This window comes from Pyrus communis, chromosome 16, assembly GCF_041283825.1.
Source record: "Pyrus communis isolate YQ-2024b chromosome 16, ASM4128382v1, whole genome shotgun sequence".
Taxonomy (NCBI): domain Eukaryota; kingdom Viridiplantae; phylum Streptophyta; class Magnoliopsida; order Rosales; family Rosaceae; genus Pyrus; species Pyrus communis.
The window spans coordinates 6,929,792-6,945,449 of NC_142580.1; the positions used below are offsets into that span (position 1 = coordinate 6,929,792).

At 40.0% G+C, this 15,658-nt stretch overlaps 2 protein-coding genes across 3 annotated transcripts; both read left to right on the top strand.

The window, feature by feature from the left end:
- Positions 1 to 254: 254 nt before the first annotated feature.
- Positions 255 to 3,805, top strand: LOC137731387 (proteasome subunit beta type-5). 2 transcript variants are annotated; one of them, XM_068470498.2, is made up of 8 exons: positions 255 to 381; positions 479 to 677; positions 1,392 to 1,521; positions 2,120 to 2,226; positions 2,482 to 2,616; positions 2,698 to 2,801; positions 3,081 to 3,181; positions 3,430 to 3,805. In XM_068470498.2, the coding sequence occupies exons 2-8, from the start codon at positions 564 to 566 to the stop codon at positions 3,555 to 3,557; spliced, it is 819 nt and encodes a 272-aa protein (XP_068326599.2). In that variant the 5' UTR covers positions 255 to 381; positions 479 to 563; the 3' UTR covers positions 3,558 to 3,805. The 2 variants fall into 2 exon arrangements, with proteins under 2 accessions (XP_068326599.2, XP_068326598.2); XM_068470497.2 differs by having other exon boundaries at positions 269 to 381; positions 549 to 677.
- Positions 3,806 to 8,103: 4,298 nt separating this feature from the next.
- On the top strand, positions 8,104 to 11,458 carry LOC148689893 (uncharacterized). The gene is made up of 4 exons (XM_088687867.1): positions 8,104 to 9,417; positions 9,600 to 10,118; positions 10,311 to 11,219; positions 11,273 to 11,458. Exons 1-4 carry the CDS (start codon positions 8,104 to 8,106, stop codon positions 11,456 to 11,458), a joined length of 2,928 nt encoding a protein of 975 aa, XP_088543993.1.
- The last annotated feature ends 4,200 nt before the right edge of the window (positions 11,459 to 15,658 follow it).

Genomic DNA, 15,658 nt, shown 5'->3' on the forward strand with positions numbered 1-15,658 from the left:
TAAATTATTGTAATTTTTTTATATTTAAAATAGAATATAAATAATACCTAACAAAAATTGACTACATAAAATACGATAAATGATTGTGATTGGAGGATCAGGCGATGATCCTCTCTCGTTATAATTTAAGCGGCTGTGAAAAAAAAAAAAGGAATCTTATTGAGGTGGTCACGCCAGACGAATAATCCGACATGGGCCTATTTTATCGGCCCAACTTAAAGCCCATCATCGACCCCAAATCGTTAGTTTTCTTTTCCTCATGCACAAGAAAACCAAAACCCAATACAAATAAGCAGCATTCCTACCAGTATCTTTTTAGCTCGATCTCACTCTCGCTTCTTCCTCTTTGGTCTTCGTCTGCACGATCATCAACCTCTCAAGGTACTTTCACAATCCCTAATTTCTCCCAATTTTTTTTCGATGTTCATTACCGAACGTACGAAATTTGACACAGATTGCACCATTTTTCGATTTCTAGGGTTTATTCTGGAAGACGATCACAAATTTATGTGCGATTTTAATTTTTCGTCTAATGTTGTGCTCCTCAGAGGATTTTAAGAGCTATGAGGCTTGACACTAGCGGTCTTGAGTCACACGCGCCGCTGTTCGGCGAGAGCAGTGGGTTTCTTGACGGCGTTTCGGCTCCTCCGTCGTTCGAGGTTCCGACGACGAATGATGTGAGTTTTTTTATGAGAGATTTGCAAAGTGGGTGTTGTCTAGTTGCCTGTATTTCTTGTGATAATCTGGAATTTTATTTTCTTCCTCTGATTTCATGAACTGGGTGTTCAAATTTCTTCTGTTTTGTTAATTATGATTGACTGGGGTATCTGATATTTAATTAATTGATCTTTGATCTGTGAAGTGGATTATGGTATTTCTGATGGAGGTTTTGATTTATGGTTTCTCAGCAAATTTTATGATAATTTACTCGATATGATGATCTCTACGACTGTGCTGGGTGGTAGTGGACATTTTCTTGCTGCCGTCGTTTTCTTTCGATGATGTTATTGTTTTCTTGTTGTTCAATGATCGAAGTTGTACTGTTTTTGTATTTGATTAGTTGAGGATGTAAGATGTACTGTTTTGTATTTGATTAGTTGCTGAATATATTTTTAGAACTTCCTGGTTCATAGTTATTACCTCGTTTTCACGCTTTATACTTTGATTTTCGGGCCCTCTTCTTACTCTCTGTGGTTAAGTTATGTTTGTACTCACATGTCTATCTATCTAAATTTGTGGTTAATTTGCAGTACGAGATGGATCTAAGTATGGCTAAGGGGTACTTAGATGTTCATTTTACGCTCTCTTTCCGTAGTTTTTAGTCTCTGTGTGGTAGAATTTGGCTGAATATGTGGGTTTTTTTTTTTTTCCTTTTTTTCCTGCTGTTTCAGTTTGATGGATTTCAGAAGGAAGCTATTCAGATGGTGAAGCCGGCTAAGGGGACAACCACACTTGCGTTCATCTTCAAGGATGGAGTCATGGTTGCTGCCGATTCTCGGGCCAGCATGGGCGGATATATCTGTAAGATGTTTTATTACTTTTTTCCTATTGCTTGCATATATGAGATAGTTGTATGCTTTGTACCAAGAAGTTTGTAGGGGTAATTTGTAATGATGCTTAAACTATTTAGTGTTTGTTCAAATGTATTTATTTTACGTTTCCGAATGATTTTGATTAAGTGCTCCATTAATCGTATTATATTCTATTAGTTTAGGAGTGCTAGAGAGTATCTCTTACGTCTGCATACCGGTGTAGATTGTTCACAGTTTAGTGTTGTTTTGATTAAGTGCTCTGTTCACTGTGTTCACATTTCCTTATCGTGTTAGTTTAGGTGTCCTAGAGCATGTCTGTTATGGCTGCATACTGGTATACATTGTTCACATTTTAGAGTGATTTTGATTAAGTATTATTCGGATTGGCATATTCTATTAGTTTAGGTTTCCTGCCTCGTATCGGTTATGTCTGCATACCGGTTTACATTGTTCACATTTTAGAGTGATTTTGATTAAGCGCTCTATTCATCGCATTGACATATTCTTAATCATAATAGCTTAGGTGTCCTAGAGAGTATCAGCTATGCATGGGTTCACATTTACCATCTTGTTTCTTATCTTTTCAGCATCACAATCTGTGAAGAAGATTATTGAAATCAATCCTTACATGCTTGGTACAATGGCTGGAGGAGCTGCTGACTGCCAGTTTTGGCATAGGAATCTGGGGATTAAGGTAGTGCATCTATTCTATTTTGTTAATTTGCAGTTTAAAAACTTTAGACTTGTCAGCTATGATTCAATTAGAAGGGCTGGATTTATACTTTTTTGGTGCTGTATACGTGGATGACAAATATACTTAAGAATCTTTATCTGATGAAATTTTATAGGAGTGGTGCCATATTGACGTTCACAATGACAATTGTGCTATTTATTTTGACTTAGTATATGGTTATTGGTTACCAACAACCAATCTTTTGTTATGGCTCAGTGTCGGTTGCATGAGTTGGCAAATAAGCGGAGGATTTCAGTTACAGGAGCATCAAAGCTGCTGGCAAACATTCTTTACTCTTATCGTGGTATGGGTCTCTCAGTTGGGACCATGATCGCAGGCTGGGACGAAACGGTAAATGAGATACAAATCCTGTCACATTAGTTTTTGATGTCATTTATACTCATGTAATGTGTATCCTCGTTTTGAGTGCAGGGTCCTGGACTGTATTATGTAGACAGTGAGGGAGGCCGTTTGAAAGGAATGAGGTTTTCTGTTGGTTCGGGCTCACCTTATGCTTATGGTGTTCTGGATAATGGGTGCGTACTTTCACTCCCCTAGTTTTTTTTCGTCTATCGTTGCAATAGTGTTGAACCATTATTTCTGCAATGTCTTCTCTAGTTGTCTTTATTAATTGAACACGAGAGTAACAATGCATAGGATTTGGTTACAGATAAGAATCACAAGCATTATCTTACGTTGTGCATACTGAGTTCTAGCTACTTAGTATAGCGGAGTTTTATTTGTATGTAAGCATTATCTTACTGTACAGTTATTTCTGCACCCGTCATTCTACTAACTCAAGTTGCTTATGTTAGGTACCGATATGATATGTCTGTAGAAGAAGCTGCTGAGTTGGCTAGAAGAGCAATATATCATGCAACATTCCGTGATGGAGCCAGCGGCGGTGTTGCGAGTGGTAAAAATCTCTCTCGGGTTTTATTTTCTGCACATACATATACATGACTTCTATTTTTTATGGAATTATTTTGAGGGAGTTTTAACAAAACATTTCTGGTACTGTTCATTTTTAACGAAAATAACATTTTTACACTAAAAAATCACTCATAGTAGTACTATTCACTTACAACATCTTTTTGTCCTTTTGATTAAAACTTAGAGTTTTCAAGTTTTTTTCATTAGTTTTCCTTTATTTTTATTAATCAGTATATCATGTGGGAGCAAATGGATGGAAGAAGCTTTCGGGAGATGACGTGGGGGAGCTTCACTACTCGTACTACCCTGTGGTCCCAGGGGCTGTGGAGCAGGAGATGGTTGAAGTAGCTGCACAGTGATGAACCCATTACAACTTTGTGATATATTTCTCTCCATTTTCATTTTATCTGCTGTTACTGATGCTTAAAGTTTCGGATTCAATTAATCCCGGAGATACGGTATCACTCTATAATTTCTCCCACATGAGAAGTGCATCAACGAGAACAAATTTTATTTGCGGGGATTGGGCCCCACCATTCTCATGAACATGTTGAACAACCAACGTTGATTATTTCATACCAAATCAATCTGATCCCTTAAGCCCAAAGCATGCAAGTATAATAATTATGAATATGTATATTTGGTTGTTGCCTATAGGTGGGTGTATTTTTTATTTTTTTTTTTAAAACAAATGATATTATTTATTTTAAGGGGAAGGGTGATGGACTTAGCCCATTATGAAGTTAGCAATAATATGATTCAAATTTATCTTTGACGATAATTGAACTCAAGACTTATCATTTGCAAGTGAAGAGAAATATCATTAGGTTGTAGTACTAAGTGGTAGGTGAATGTATATTTTAATGTTGCACGATGTCATCACTACTACTTGACATGGTCTTAAATATCGATATTATCGATGATATTTTGTCGATAATATCGTTTTTTTGAGAGGGGGATATTTTCACACGTATGCACCTTATTTTCGTCAATATATCAGGATAATATCAGTAATATCGGTAATATAAACATAATAATTCAGTGTGTGTGTTAGTGTGTGTGCGTCGGTGTGTGTGTGTGTTATGATAAGTTACATAATATAATATATAAAATATAATATATATAATAAAAAGCTTCAAGTTAGACCTTGCTACTTGATAGAATCTTAATCCAGCGTTTGGTAACATCTTATAACCAACATTTTTTCACAGTTTTAAGTTAAAAAAGCTAAAAGTTCAAGGCAGCAAAATCCAGCTTTTCAATTTCTGCGCAAACCTCATTTCCAAGAGGCGTTGAGCCTTTAATGAAACTTTCACGTACCCAAAATGACCTTAAGCAATTAAATAATTTACAATCAAACATGTTTTTATCATCTTCCATTATTTTTGGTGAGCTATTTCGGAACCAGTTGGAGTCGAAGCGGTGATGCAGCGAGCAAGATTACACCCTTTGTCCACGGTGGTGCTAGATGCCTTTCTCGATGGTGATATCTCGTCTACCTCTGATGGTAATATCCCCACAACCCAATTAAACTAACAAAAACCCCAGATGGAATTACCAACAATTCGAAGCTCGAACACTCACCTTCCATGCTGAGACTGGATATTTTTTTTTAGGTCGTTCAAGATCATGAGGTTGTACTTCAAGACCTTGGAGCGGCGGACCTTGAGCTTTTAGACCAAGCAAAGCTATCCTAGGCCCATCCTCCTCCATTATCGACCTAGTTTCAAGCCTGCAACCTAACCCGCCAATGAACCATCCAGCACAAAGGAAAATTTTTTAGGATTTCAATTGAGATAGAAAGAGATCACATGGAGAAAGGAAGATTGAGAAAGAAAATGTGAAATGGGAAGAAGGCGGAAACGATGATAAAGGGAAAGGAAAGAGAGACACGTGAGAGAAAGAGAGTTTGAGAGGTGCTTCTGGAAAGATAGTGGGATGGTTCCCTTTTAATTATGATAATAAAACATAAAAAAATATGGGGATTTTAAATAATAAATTGTTCAAATTTTTATGTTAAAATAACCATTATTGTTGGAGATGCTTACGATAAATTGATTAGTTATTGGAGTTTTTGTCATTTGGCTAGCTGAAATAGCAAAAAATTAGTAGTGAAGATCTTATCATATTCAGTTTAAAAGATTTTGATATTTTTAAGTAATTTGTGGTACTAATTAGTATTTAGAATAGATTTAAATTAAGATACGAATATTTTTTAAAACAACAAAGCTTGTTTAACAATTGATTTAGTACTATGCCCTTTTGGTCATTTTACACAGTCACAGTTGTTTTACATAAAGATTTACCAAACACTATAACATTGCCTCTTTTTTTTTGCCAAAAGTACTTTTACAACTATAGTTTACCAAACACATTACTACTTTATTTCATAGCTGCTTATTTCCACATCACAGAAAAATAGTTTTTTTTTTCAAAGCACAACAATACCAAACTAGCCCTAAGAGGGATGGGGATGGGCTTAGTCTCACAATGGGTTAGCAATAATGTGATTCAAATTCGATTTTGGTGAGAATTGAACTTAAGACTTATCATTTGTAAGTGAAGAAAAATATCATTAGATTTTTGTACTAAGTGGCGGGTGAATGTATATTTTAATGTCGCATTGCTAATTGATAGAATCTTAATCCAAGTAAGAAAAAGCGAATACAAAATGTATGCTTTCTTTGTGTGTAAATTTAATTACTGTTTTGGGTCTTGAGCATCTTTTTACGTCTCATTTTATATTTTATAAAAATATATAAATTGGAGTATTATTCTAATGCGAAAAATGAATTTTGAAATTTCATTTACTTTCTGAAAAGAAATATACATTGTCTATCCAAAGACATTTTTGCATCTGGGGAAAAATGCACCAACTTTTTCTTAATTCTCTCCGTTGTGAGAGCCCTCCGTGGTGAGTGTCCCTTCTCTCCGTGTGGGAGTGTAGTGGTTTACTGTTTTCAATTCTAATCTTTTCTTTGTGTTGTCTACGGTGGGGTGACTGGAGTTTAACCAGGTGGGATTGGGAGTTTTCCCTTTGGTTGGGGTTTGGCTCTCCAGGTTTTTTGGTGCTTTGGGGTGTGGGTGAGGGGTGATGTGGATCTTCAACCCACCCTTGGTGGAGGGGGTTGGGGGTAATTATTATAGGATGTCACCTAACAAAGTTAATGAAATTAAAGGCAGACTACCTACTGTTAAATCTGATCTCTGGAGCAGGAGTAAAAATCATCTGGGAAGGCACGGAGGCCCAAAAGTTACAATCCTCTCTGTGGTATTTCTTCTTGCTGTTCAGATAGAAAAAAGGCAAACAAGCAACACGCCAGAGGCAAGAAATTACAATTGGTGGTCCAAGGTGAATACTGAGTATACAAAAGCAAACTGTAGAAGCGCCGATTTCCAGGACAAAGGAGACATAGATAGCAGCTGGATAATGGTGAATCAGGAGGTGGAAGAACTGGTGGTCCACCTGGAGAAGTCAATGGAGATAACGACTATGGAACGAGGGATAAAGCTGGTGGGGACTGCCTTAACCGACAAAGTGTTAAATAAATGGGGAGTCAGGAACATCCTGAGAGCTGCGTGGAAGGAAATGGGGGAATTCGAAGTCAAATGGGCTCATGGAAACACTTTTATAATCACAGTGAAGGATGAAAACTCGGCTGAGCGGATTTTGAGTCAGGTACCATGGGCGGTTATGAAGCAGAATTTTTCTATTAAAAGGTGGCCACTAGAGCTAGCGATAGAGGAAATCCCTATGGAGATGGTTCCTTTCTGGGTTCAAATCCGGGGGGTGCCTCTATGTTTGTGTACAGAAACAAATGTGAGACGACTGGCCAAAGAGATTGGAGAGTTAGTGGAGATTGAGGATCCTGCAAAGGCTCGGGGTTTCCTCAGGGTACGGGTGATCATTAATACAAAAAATCCTTTAGCTAAAGGATGCTAGATACCGAGGGAGAGTAACACGGATTCGTGGATTGAATTTCGATACGAAAGACTTCAAGATTTTTGTTACAAATGTGGGAGGATAGGACATGCAAATAACGAGTGTTCTTTTGAGATTGGGCAGAGCTCCACAGCGGGGTATGGATAATGGACGAAAACGGGTCCTATTAGAGATGAAATAGCTAAGCCAAAACCGCTGGTGGTTAAGTTGGGAGAGAGGAGACCTGCTGGAGCCATCAGAGGAGGGGACCAGAACAATATGCATCGGCGCGTAGTGCCCACGGAGGCCACTGGTCGTCTGGAAGTGGGAGGGCCAGTAAGGGGGACAACAAGCCAGGCGGAGGCACACAGTCCAAGGAGAAGTCAGAAAACGTGGCATAGGATGAAGAATAGAAAGGAGGGTCAGGATGGGTTCCCTCAAAAGTGGGTGATAGATGGAAACATGGCTCACGTGGCCCATCAAGTGTTTATGGGAATAGGGTGTTTGGGGCCTCAACCCACTACAATATTTAATATACCTAACCCACATTTCCTCCCCCAAGCAACCCGAGTCCAAGGGATACAGGAGATGGGAGAAACTATTCAAAGCCAAAACAGGGGAACAGGTGGACATACTCTCAAAATTAATGAAGGTTTGTCGAATTTGGGCAACACGCTTGAATCAGAGACAACGGCATCGTCTTCTAGGCCTGAACTGCGACCGAGATGAGCCTTGCCGAGGATTGAGATTAGTGGGCAACACTGGAGATCGGATGAAGGGTGGAGCAGCGGAGCAAAGAGGGGTAGTCTGGAAACAAATCATTATTCTTTGAAAAGAAATAAGCTAGGGGAGGGAAGTGCTGAAGGAAAAAATTTGGAATTACTTCTATCCAGGAAAACGACAACAGAAGCGAGTCATTTAGAAGAGAAGTGGGATCTTATTGAAGAACATGCTGAGACGAAGACACTTGAGTCGACAACACAATGGGAGCTCAAAGGAACACAGGGTGGTGGCGGCTGGCCCTCAACAGCCGCAAGAGAGCTATGACACACCTCATATGGAACTGCCGTGGGCTAGGGTCGGACACGGTAGTTCGGGCTCTTTATGGGCTCATTAGAAAGCATAAGCCTGCTATGATTTTTCTCGCTGAAACAAAGATGAGAGATAATAGAGTAGATGGAGTAAGAAGGCGAATGGGGTATCGAAAGGGGTTTCATGTTTCCCCCATTGGGAGAGCTGGGGGTCTTAGTATGTGGTGGGATGATTCTGTAGAGGTAACGATTGGTTATACTTCCAAACACATTATTGATGCAATTATCAATTATGTGGACTCGGATAGACGGGCTCGGGTTACTTGGGTATACGGTACGGCATATAGGAATGAAAAGGTGGAATTTTGGAGGTGGATGAAAGAATGGTTTAAACCGACCAATATTCCGTGGCTTTGCGGAGGTGATTTCAATGAGATCCTTTGGGAGCATGAGAAATCAGGAGGAGCAAGTTTGAACTATAACCGACCTAGGTACCTGGAGGAATTCTTAAATGGCACGAAGCTTATGGACCTGGATTTTAATGGGCCTTGCTTTACTTGGAGAGGCATGAGAAATGGGCAACTTGTCGATGAGCGGTTGAACAGGGGTTTGGCTAACTGGCAGTGGCAAGACAGTTGGCCAAATACTATGGTTATTCATGAAACTGTTATTGGGTCGGACCACTGCCCTCTAATTATTCAATATCAACCTCGGGTTAAGAAAACGAAGAAGCTCTTTCGCTTTGAAGCTTACTGGGCCAAAGAAGAGAGGTGTAAGGAAATAGTGGACCGCTGTTGGAGGCAACAATGCAGTGGTGATGTAATTATGAGATGGCAGAAAAAAATGAATGATTGTCGAGTAAAGTTAATCAAGTGGAGCCAGCAAGAATTTAAATCGAGAGGGCGAGAACTTGACGGCCTTATCAACAGGCTGGGGGTTCTTCAACATAATTGGCGTAAGAATTGGGAGGAAATCAAGATGGTTTCGGCGCTTATTGACAGATTGGGGGAGATTGAGGAGCAATTTTGGCAACAGCGATCGAGGGTGAAGTGGCTCCAGGAGGGTGATGCGAATACGGCCTTTTTCCATCAATCCACGCTTCAACGGAGAAGGAGAAATAAAGTAGTAAAGATTAAAGATGGGAATGGAGGTTGGATTGATAATCAGAGCGAGGTTCAGAAGTATATTGAAGATCACTTTATAAATCTTTTCTCCACATCTGGCCCTAGAGAGTGGGGAAGGACATTGGATTGTATACAACGTAAGGTGAGTGATGAGATGAATTCCGGCTTGATAAAACCGGTAACAATGGAGGAAATCCAGACGGCAGCCTTACAAATGGGAGGAATGAAAGCCCGGGTCTTGATGGATTCCAAGGGATTTTCTACCACTCATACTGGAACTCCCTTATGGATGATGTGAATGGAATTGTGCAAGATTTTATGCAGGGGGTTTTGGCTCTGCAACGGCTTAATTCGACACACATTGTGTTGGTGCCGAAGATCACAAATCCGGACACGGTCGGACAATTCAGACCTATTAGCTTGTGCAACTATTCCTACAAGATTGTCTCTAAAATTCTCGCGAATCGTCTCAAGCCTCTTCTATCAAAGATTATTTCCTCTACGCAAAGCGCTTTTGTGACGGGGAGACAAATTCAAGATAACATTGGGATTGCTCATGAGATGTTCCATTTTCTGAAACTCCGAAAGGCTAGGAGTAAGTTTGAGATGGGAGTGAAGCTTGATATGCATAAGGCCTACGATCGGGTTGAATGGGATTTCCTTGAGGCAGTCATGGAAAAGTTGGGTTTCTGTCCCCAATGGAGGAACCTGGTTATGGGATGTGTCAAAATAGTGGAATTTGCTATAATTCTGAATGGGCAGCCAGGGAAGCATTTCATCCCAACTAGGGGAATCCGTCAGGGAGACCCTCTATCTCCGTACCTATTCATCCTTGTTGGTGAGGTATTGGCAAGGCTAATTCAACAAGCGGTGGAAAGGAGGCTGCTTTCAGGAATCCAGCTGAACTATGGGTGCCCGACTATTTCTCACTTGTTTTTTGCGGATGATACTCTGATTTTTATGCGCGCTGATAAACAAAACTGTGATAGTCTGATGAAGATCTGAGATGCTTATTGTAATGCTTCTGGTCAACAGGTGAATTATCAGAAGTCGTGTATTTTCTTTGGGGCAAATATGCCTAGAAGCTTGTCAGTTGAGCTAAGTCACATCGTTGGTATGCCTTTGGCGGAGGATCCGGGGAAGTACCTTGGTCTCCCTTCTTTCCGGGGTCGATCAAAAAAGCAGGGGCTTGCTTTTGTGAAGGGCAGAATTCTGGAAAAAGTTCAGGGCTGGAAACAATGCACCCTCTCACAAGCAAGAAAAGAAATAATGATTAAGGTTGTGATTCAAGCAATCCCTGCCTATCCCATGCATCTCTTTAAGTTCCCTACTACACTGTGTACGAATTTTGACACCTTAATTGCTGAGTTTTGGTGGGGAAAGAAAAGGGGGGGGGAGAAGAGCATCCACTGGGTTTCTCGGGGTATTTTGGGGTACCCGAAACAGGAAGGAGGTATAGGGTTCCAGAATTTTCAAGATTTTAATGATGCTTTGCTTGCTAAACAGTGTTGGAGATTGATTCATAATCCAAACTCGCTATGGGCGCAGCTTCTTAAGGCCCGATATTTTCCTCACTGCTCTTTCCTGGAAGCTACTTTGGGGGGAAGAGCGTCTTGGGGCTGGTCCAGTCTTCTGGTGGGGCATGAGATTCTTCTGAGAGGAGCTCATTGGCAGATAATGAATGGTAGAAGTATCAGGTTGTGGCAAGATAGATGGGTGCCGACTATCACTGCTGGGAAACCTACGGCTATTGGAGATGTGAGAGTGTCTCGGAATATGCGGGTGAATACAATGATTAATGAAGTGACCGGAACTTGGAATATTGAGGCCATTAAGCCTTTTATTTCTTTGGAGGACTACGAAGCCATTCTGGATACATCCATAGGAGATAGGCTTCAGGAAGATAGGATAATTTGGCCGGCTACCAGGAATGGGGTGTACTATGTGAGATCTGGATATCATTGGAAGCATGCTAGCTCGAGCTTTATGATTGGCAGGGCCTCCTCGTCTTCCTCAGTAATCCCGAACAAAGTATGGAGATGTATTTGGCAGTTGAAGACTCATCCGAAGGTTCAGAATTTTATGTGGAGGGCTTTGAATCGCGTGTTGGCCACGATGGAGAATTTATTCAAACGTTGTTGTTCTCCTTCCTCGTGTTGCCCAATTTGCTTAGATCAGGATGAATCTGTAGAACATATGCTCCTTCTGTGCCCGTGGGTTGAACCGATTTGGTTTGGTGGCCCGTTGAATTATCGGGTGAATAGAGCAAACATATCGAACCTCCCTGCCTGGGTTTTTTCTTTCCTTGGGTCTAACTTGGGCTCAAAGGAAGAGATTGCTAGGATTTTGACGTATGTGGCTTTTACTTGCTGGCACATCTGGAAAACCCGGTGTAGCTTTGTTTTTTATAACGGGTATTAATCCTAATCGAGTCATCATGGCAATCTTGACATCGGTGAATGGGTTTTTGGAGGCGACTGATGCTTCTGCAAGTCGGCCTCAGAGGGATCTTTCTCACTCTAGTCCTCCTGCCTGCTGGGGTCCCCCGAGCCAGCCTTTCATGAAGGTGAACGTGGATGCGAGTTGGGAGGCTAATTCTAAAAGCGGTTTTGCTGGTGTGGTGATCAGGGATTATGAGGGGAAGTTTGTGGCTGCTAAACGTGGACAGGTTGGGGCGCCTAATGTGGCTGCTGCGATTCTGCTTGGGTGTGAGTTGGCCAAAGCGTTGGAGTTGGATTGCATCATTGTGGAGTCCGACTCAAAGGAGAATATCCTTAGTTTAACTCAGGGTTATTCGCGGGGCAGCTGGGAAGCTTTCCCCATTATTTCAAAGGCTTTGCGTCTTAGGGGGCACTTTCAGGACTGTCGCTGGTCTTGGGTTCCGAGATCGGCCAATTTGGCGGCGCATGTGTTGGCGTCGAGAAGTAATCCGGAGATGTGCGATGTAATTTGGGTAAATCTTCCCCCATCTTCGCTGGTCCATGTATTGAACAAGGATGGGTTATCTTGCCCCCATTAATTTTTGTTTTAGCTGGGGAGGGGGAGGCCGCGGCTTTGGGCTGGGTCAGTTGTGTTGATCCTCCTCCTTTGCTTGTTGTTGTGGTTTCCTTTGTTGCTTGCTCTCGATGAGCTTCTGTTGTGTTGTGGCTTCTGAAGGAAAATTTGTGAAAAACAAGTTCATTTGAGCAACATCAACAACATGCAATTAACAATTAAAAGGCGGAATCATGTTTATATGCACTCAAAAACAAAACTTAACCCATGAACTTCAAAGCCTAGTAGATAGGTGAACCAAGACTCAACTCAAAATAAAGTGAGTTGAGAAATCAATACCTTTGTAGATTCCTCTTTGCATAAGCAAAGGCTAATCACCCAAAGAGAGGGCCTTCATTCCTTGCATCTTAGATCCATGGATTTGGATGAATGAAAAGGTTTCTCCAAGTTCCCAAAATTGAGAACCTCTAAGTCTCCACACCAAGGTAAGATTGGAGAAGAAATGAGTGACCTTGAGGAAGTAAGATTGCTAGATGTTTTTCCTCAAGGTGGCCGGCCATTTTAGAGAGAAAGGAGAGTTTGTTTTCATCTTTTCTCCTTAGAAAAACCCTAAGGATGAAATGGCTATAAAGATGTCTTTATACCACCTCACAATGGAGTGGCAAACTTGCAATTAAGCCAAGTTCACTACCCTCCTCTAAATGGCCGAATTTAAGGGGATTTATTGGGCTATTTGGGCCTTTGTGAATCATTATTCATTAAGTTGTCATACAACTTAAGTCAATGGACTTGACGTTCGAAGCCCATTGGGCCTTAAGGTCCAAAACTATCCCGAGGTCTTTAACGAACTTATTCGTTTGGTTAATTAACATATTAATTAATCCTTGCCATAAATAATTAAACCATTTAATTATTCTTACTCATCTCTGTTGAATCTTCAATCTTTACCTTACACGGTGTACGATCCATTAGGTTCCTTTTAGCGAGGCAGTGGGCGATTCAAACTCTTTCAAATCGATTGTGAATTGAAACTTACTTTCAATTCTCCCGTTAGTGATAATACACTTTTAGGGCTTCCACAAACCATGGTTGACGCCTAGCAGCATGTCATGGTTACCCAAGCTAATCAGAAGAGGTGGAGAACCTATTCAGTTTTAGGATTACAAATGCAATACGGTCTTTCTCTAATACAATACTCTTGACCACATTGTTTGGTTTGATAGTTTATTCATGTCTACTATCCAATGTGAGTCTTGTGCTTATATGATTACCTTGAATGTGATCTGGAACGCATTCCAACATCTCATTCATACTCTGGCCAGAGATTCTAAATCATATCATAGAGTATTCTCCCTCAAACAGTTTGAAGGTTAGAGATCCCTTGTTGCGCATTCACTTGCCTCCATGGCTAAGTGGCTTAACCCCAACGATGCCGTGGACACCCTCCTGATGGAGTGACTTTGACATAATCAAAGATTAAGGACCTAACCACAAGACAACTGTGATGCCTCAGGTCAAAGGACTAATTTGCATTATCCCAACCATGAGTTCTCATGTGACATGAATATGAGAACTCTTCGTTGATCGTGTTCAGTGAACTCATTCTCTATTGAGCACCTACGTACTTGTCTTGATGTCACACACACCAATGACTCGAGACTAGTCACTCTCCCTGAGAGAAGACATAGCACGTACTGATCTTAACGGACTGTCAATGCCCAATTGACAATCCTATGATCAGGAACGTTTAGGATGTGTCAACGAAAGAATGGTCTCATGAATCTAGCTTCTTTAGATCGCATTCTTCCGATCACATATTCCTTGGACTTATCGTTTAAGCATATAACATTTATATGAGACGGCTCAAACAATAATCTTTGCCCTTTACATCAAACTACATTAGTTTGAAATGTCCGTAAAGTATCATCATATGATTGGTTTTAGGGCACATTTCCAACAATCTCCCACTTGCACTAGAGCCAATCAGCTTAGTCATCAGTGATGATACCTCTTCTGTAATTCATTTCATAAATGGCTGAGTAGTAGGCCTAAACAATGGATATCTATATGTTATCCATAGAAGCAACCTTGAGAATAACGACGTCACCATTATACATGATTCTCAATCATGTGGTTCAGTCTCTCATTTGAGTTCGGACCTTGATGAGACCTTGATTCCCTGGCTTGAGCTATTGCCCCATTAGTGTCATACACTTTCTGGTTGGAACCGAATGGAGAGTTCATAAATGAACTTTCCCATCCAAACAACAATGTTGTAAGCTTCTATATGGCAATATATTTTGCATACATGATGGAATACATTAAAGTCATTACTTTTAACGTTTCCATCCAAATATCTCTTTAGTCATAATAAAGAGATATCTCATTATCACTTCATTCATAATGAAGAGATATTCTATGATGGATTAGATTCATAATCTAATACATTTACGCTTCCATTACATTACTCTAATTCTTCCTCATTCTTTGAGGAATCCATCCTTAGTATTTCTTAAATACCTAAGGATTCACTTGACAGTTGCCATGGTTCTGATCCTGGGCTTGCACTGATATCATCTTGTACCGTTCTAGGTACAACTTATATCAATGTTTTCATACAATATGAAATACATAAATCACCGTTCTGCATAAAGGATTCTATTTACGCATTATTTCTTTGGGAGTCAAAGGGTACATTCCCTTTGAGAAGAACAACTTCCTAGTCTCACTAGAATTGTCATTCTAATTGAAGTTTATCATCATATGAGAAACTTCCTAGCATCTCTTGTCTATTTTAGGGATTGATATAATCCAATTATATCTTGAAATCTATCATTATAGATTTCCATCCCATGTATATAGACTATGTCTCCCATATACATTCTATTATAGAATGTTTAAAGTCATAACTTTAACGATGAAGAATTCCTTTCATTTTCAAAATTAATATATATCATGTATATATATTCAAATTTAGGAATATGATTAACTCCCACTAATCTTTTGTAAACCTAGTAAACAAAAGATTCATTTACATCTTTATGAGAAATCAAACGATTTGATCCTTTTTCTCATAAGATGCTTATAGCTCCCACTAACTTGCTGAGATTCATGATGGATGGATCTCTACAACTTATATGTCTTGAGACGATTTATAAATCCTTCTCGACTACCTTGGAGCTTGTGGTGTAGGAACTAGGTTGTTATATTTGTTGATCATATCAAACAAATATTGCTTATTAGCACACAACCCCAAATCTTAACATGTTTAAGATTTGTCTTTCTTTCCAACTACATCTTATGGAGTTATGAAAATTTTGGAAGATCTTCTAATTGACAATCATATTGTTTTAGAAGTATATATATCCTATATATGGGTAATAGATAAC

Excerpts from the sequence above, each read along its gene's own strand:
- LOC137731387 (XM_068470498.2), top strand. The coding sequence starts at position 564 with ATGAGGCTTGACACTAGCGGTCTTGAGTCACACGCGCCGCTGTTCGGC. Across the intron at positions 678-1,391 it reads AGGTTCCGACGACGAATGAT|TTTGATGGATTTCAGAAGGA; the intron begins GTGAGTTTTTTT and ends CTGCTGTTTCAG. Across the intron at positions 2,802-3,080 it reads TATGGTGTTCTGGATAATGG|GTACCGATATGATATGTCTG; the intron begins GTGCGTACTTTC and ends TGCTTATGTTAG.
- LOC148689893 (XM_088687867.1), top strand. The coding sequence starts at position 8,104 with ATGGGAGCTCAAAGGAACACAGGGTGGTGGCGGCTGGCCCTCAACAGC. Across the intron at positions 9,418-9,599 it reads TGGATTGTATACAACGTAAG|GGGGTTTTGGCTCTGCAACG; the intron begins GTGAGTGATGAG and ends GATTTTATGCAG. Across the intron at positions 10,119-10,310 it reads TATTCATCCTTGTTGGTGAG|GTGAATTATCAGAAGTCGTG; the intron begins GTATTGGCAAGG and ends TCTGGTCAACAG.